At 42.3% G+C, this 4,078-nt stretch overlaps 1 protein-coding gene across 1 annotated transcript; it reads left to right on the forward strand.

Annotated features, from left to right (window-relative positions):
• Positions 1–2,021: 2,021 nt before the first annotated feature.
• On the forward strand, positions 2,022–3,212 carry LOC140172695 (uncharacterized). Its single transcript, XM_072195827.1, has one exon. It carries the CDS (start codon positions 2,022–2,024, stop codon positions 3,210–3,212), a length of 1,191 nt encoding a protein of 396 aa, XP_072051928.1.
• The last annotated feature ends 866 nt before the right edge of the window (positions 3,213–4,078 follow it).

Consider the following 4,078-nt stretch of genomic DNA (forward strand, 5'->3'; position numbering starts at 1 on the left):
ATTAACCAATATAACTTGAATCTTACAATTTTTATAAAAATGAAGAAATATTTTCAAAAATAAATCCGTTTTGCCCCACTATCGGGGCAAAACGGAACCCCCCTATGGGGCAAAACGGCACCCTGGGTGTAAACTTATATCAGTAATTCCATCGGTATGCCTAGGCCTAGTTATATGTAGGCCTATATTCAGTTACAATATTAAGTGGGCCTACCATCTCTGTGGAGTAAGTTAACTTTTAATCATTAATTCTATCTGTAGGCCTAGTTTAATATGCCTATGTTTCAGCGAAGTGTTTACCATGCTCCAGTAGGCCCCTAGATAACGCCTACATTTCCTTGAGTGAATACGTATTATGTCCAATTGGGGCAAAACGGAACCCATCTGTGGGGCAAAACGCCCGCGGCACACCGGAACCCTGTTCCGTTATGCCCCACACTAGGGGTTCCGTTTTGCCCCATACCTGATTTTTTAGGAATAGGTTGCATGCATAATACATTGTAGCATAGGCCATGCAGTTCATACAGCTCAAAGCTAGTACCTTAGTGTTTACAATATACACAATTATTTTGGAATCCGATATTAATGAAGTAAAATTTCCGCGCATTAAACATCTACATATCTTACGTCAGACAGGTTGTAATTTTTTGACTCGATCTTGCTCGGATGTCAGTAGATTGTTTCGGATCAAATTTTTGTTGTAAATCTGTGTGGCCATACTTGTGTTCCTCAATATAATTTGCATAGACGGCAGTATTGCCAAGGCCTATTTTTCCGTTGGGTCCGTTTTGCCCCGGGAGTCCGTTATGCCCCACCTTCCCCTACTGGATACAGGACTTTGCAACACATTCTACCTGAGACGGGTAGGCAGTGGCATAACCAGTGGGGGCTGGGGAAAACTGCCCCCAGGCCCCTCGACACAAAGAACTGTCGGGAAGAAGAGCCAAAAATATTTGCTAAAAAAACTGAGGCCTACAAAAAATGGTGCACATAATAATTATTATTTTGGCGAAGTAGGGACATGGATGTCAGCCCTCAAGTAATGGATTAAACAGTAAACAAAGTTTTGTGACATGCCAGGGTGACATCCTGCGCACTATGCAGAATTCGGAAACCGCTCTACCATGCAGAATTTGCAGCTGAGCTGAAATGAAGTCTGTTGTCGCCATGGAATGGAGTAAGGAAATATCAAATTGTCAAGTGTACATGTAAACCTGAAATTTCATAAACATCTCAAGTTTTTACGGTTAAAGCTACAGGTAAGGTCCTGTACTCACCGGTAGAATAAGAAGAAGCTTATCTGAAAAAAATAATGTTATTGTTTTACATGAAAAGGAGAAAGGGGGCCATCCTAGTACAAGGAACTTATACGATGTCCTCATTCACAGGTTCATGCAAAGCAGTTCCAAGTAGTATTAAAGATGATGGGCCTGAGAGTCCAGGTACAAAAATTGGATCAAGTAATCCAAAGTATGATGGTGGTTATGGAGAAAATACTCCAGGAAGCGGAGTTGGTTTTAGTAATCAGTAAGACAAGTGGACCAAGCAGTGGGTCCACAAAGTTTGTAGACACTGACCAAGAGTCAAGTAGAGATGCTAAGAACACTGAGACGGACAGTAGTCGTCAGTAATCAGGATAAGAATTTGAAGTGTATGTACACCAATGCCGATAGCCTCATGAACAAAAGGATTGAATTAGAAGTTTTGTGGATTCCAACCAACCAGACATAATAGCTGTAACTGAAGTGTTGCGAAGTATAAGGGAAGAGACATAGAAAGAAAGTTGAGTTGGAGTTGGATGGTTATGATTGCTTTCTAGCATGTGAGGGCAGAGGTGTGTGTATTTATGTGAAGAAATGGCTTAAAGCCATACAAGTTGATGACCTATCTGACATGAACTTCCGTGAAAGTATCTGGTGTGAAACCAGATTGTCAGATGAAGATAACCTGCTGATTGGTTGTGTATATAGGAGCCCCGAACTCATCTCAAGACAACAATGATCACCTGCTAGACCTCATCAATGCAGCTAGTGGTAAGAAGAATACTGCCTGCTGATAGTGGGGACTTTAATTTCCGAGAGGTGGATTGGGAGTCGTGGACGTCGTCTGCAAATGACCAGCATGCAAGTAGTAAGTTGCTGGACTGTCTCCAAGATAATTATCTGTTTCAAGCAGTAAGCTGTTATACCAGATTTCGTGAAGGACAGCAGCCCAGTCTTCTGGACTTAGTTATTGTTAATGAAGAGCAGTTGGTCGACGATGTGACAGGGCACAATCCATTTGGAAAAAGTGATCATGTGGTACTTCAGTTTGAGTTGAAATGCTACAAAGATATTGTTGAAAATCAATCAGCTAGGTTTTTATATGCCAAAGGTGAATATATGAAGTTAAGACAAGATTTATCAGAAGTCAATTGGAATGAACTTTATGATCTTGATGTAACCAATGCATGGGATTGTTTTGATAGCCACATTCATGAAACAATGGAGAAGAATATTCCCAAGTCTAAACCTGTTGGTGCCGCTACAAATAAGAAGAAGAAGAAGAAACCCCTTTGGATGTGCAAGGGGGCATTAGCCAAGGTGAAGAAGAAATACCACGCTTGGAAGAGGTATACAGCAACAAAACATTACAAAGACTATGAAGCCTATATCCAGCTGAGGAATGAAGCAACGAAAGGTGTGAGGTCTGCAAAAAGACAGTTTGAGAGGAAATTAGCTGAAGAAATTAAAGAGAACACCAAAGGATTTTGGAATTATGTTAGATCAAAAACAAAGGCGAAGAGTGGAATTAGTGATCTTCTTAAAGGTGATGGAACAAAGACAACTTGTGACGAGGAAAAGGCTGAAGTCCTTAATAGTTTTTTTGCTAGTGTGTTTACGCAGGAGGATGTAGAAGATGTTCCAGAGCCGGATATAAAGTATGACGGTGATCCCTTAGAGGATTTTGAGATCTTTGAGGAAGATGTTTTGAAGAAACTCCATAAGCTGAATCCATCCAAGTCACCCGGACCTGATGGACTCCATCCGAGGGTGTTAAAGGAAGCAGCAGATGTCCTTGCAAAACCTCTGACTGCAATTTTCAACAAGTCCATCAAAGAAGGACGAGTCCCTGACGGATGGAGAGTTGCATGTGACAGCAATCTACAAGAAGGGGAAGTCTACAGTTCCAGGAAACTACAGGCCAGTAAGCTTGACGTCAGTGGTGTGTAAAGTTTTGGAGGCACTAATTAGAGACCACATTATGCGATTCCTGGATGAGAAGAAGATCCTCAGTGAGCACCAACATGGGTTTCGCTCTGGAAGGTCATGTGCAACGCAGCTCATTAATGTCTTAGATACATGGTCAAGCATGATTGATGATGAGGGTGGAGTGGATGTTGCATACCTAGACTTCAGCAAAGCCTTCGATTCGGTTCCGCACAAAGATTGTTGAAGAAAGTGAAGGCGCATGGTATACAAGGAAACCTGCTCAGTTGGATCAGAAGTTTTCTGCTGGACAGAAGGCAGTGTGTGGTAGTGAATGGAGTGAAATCATCATGGGCGGAGGTAGTCAGCGGGATCCCCAGGGCAGTGTGTTGGGCCCGATACTCTTCATTATCTACATCAATGACCTGCCAGACAGTTTGAATGGTAACGTGGAGATGTTTGCAGACGACACAAAGGTTTACAGTCACATTAGGAAGCCACAAGATAGGGCTGTACTGCAGCATGACCTTGATAAGCTGAGTGACTGGGCAGAGAAATGGCAGCTAAAGTTCAATGTCGGAAATGTGGAGTTATGCACTACGGGAGACAAGATGTTGGTAATACATATAGTATGAGAGATGGAGGAACGAGGGCTGATTTAGAAGTAAGAGATGAAGAGAAAGATTTGGGGGTTGTTTTTGACCCATCCTTGAAGTTCAGCAAGCATGTGGGGAAGGTGGCTAACAAAGCCAATAGGATTGCTGGATTAATTAGAAGGACATTCACGCACATGGATGAGAATATGTTTCTTCCACTGTATAAGACTTTGGTGAGGCCCCACCTCGAATATGCCAACTGTGTGTGGAACCCATTTCTTCAACAAGACATCA

Source organism: Amphiura filiformis, chromosome 16, assembly GCF_039555335.1.
Source record: "Amphiura filiformis chromosome 16, Afil_fr2py, whole genome shotgun sequence".
Taxonomy (NCBI): Eukaryota; Metazoa; Echinodermata; class Ophiuroidea; order Amphilepidida; family Amphiuridae; genus Amphiura; species Amphiura filiformis.

Bases quoted from the DNA above. Each gene is read 5' to 3' on its own strand.
- LOC140172695 (XM_072195827.1), top strand. From the start codon at position 2,022: ATGCAGCTAGTGGTAAGAAGAATACTGCCTGCTGATAGTGGGGACTTT.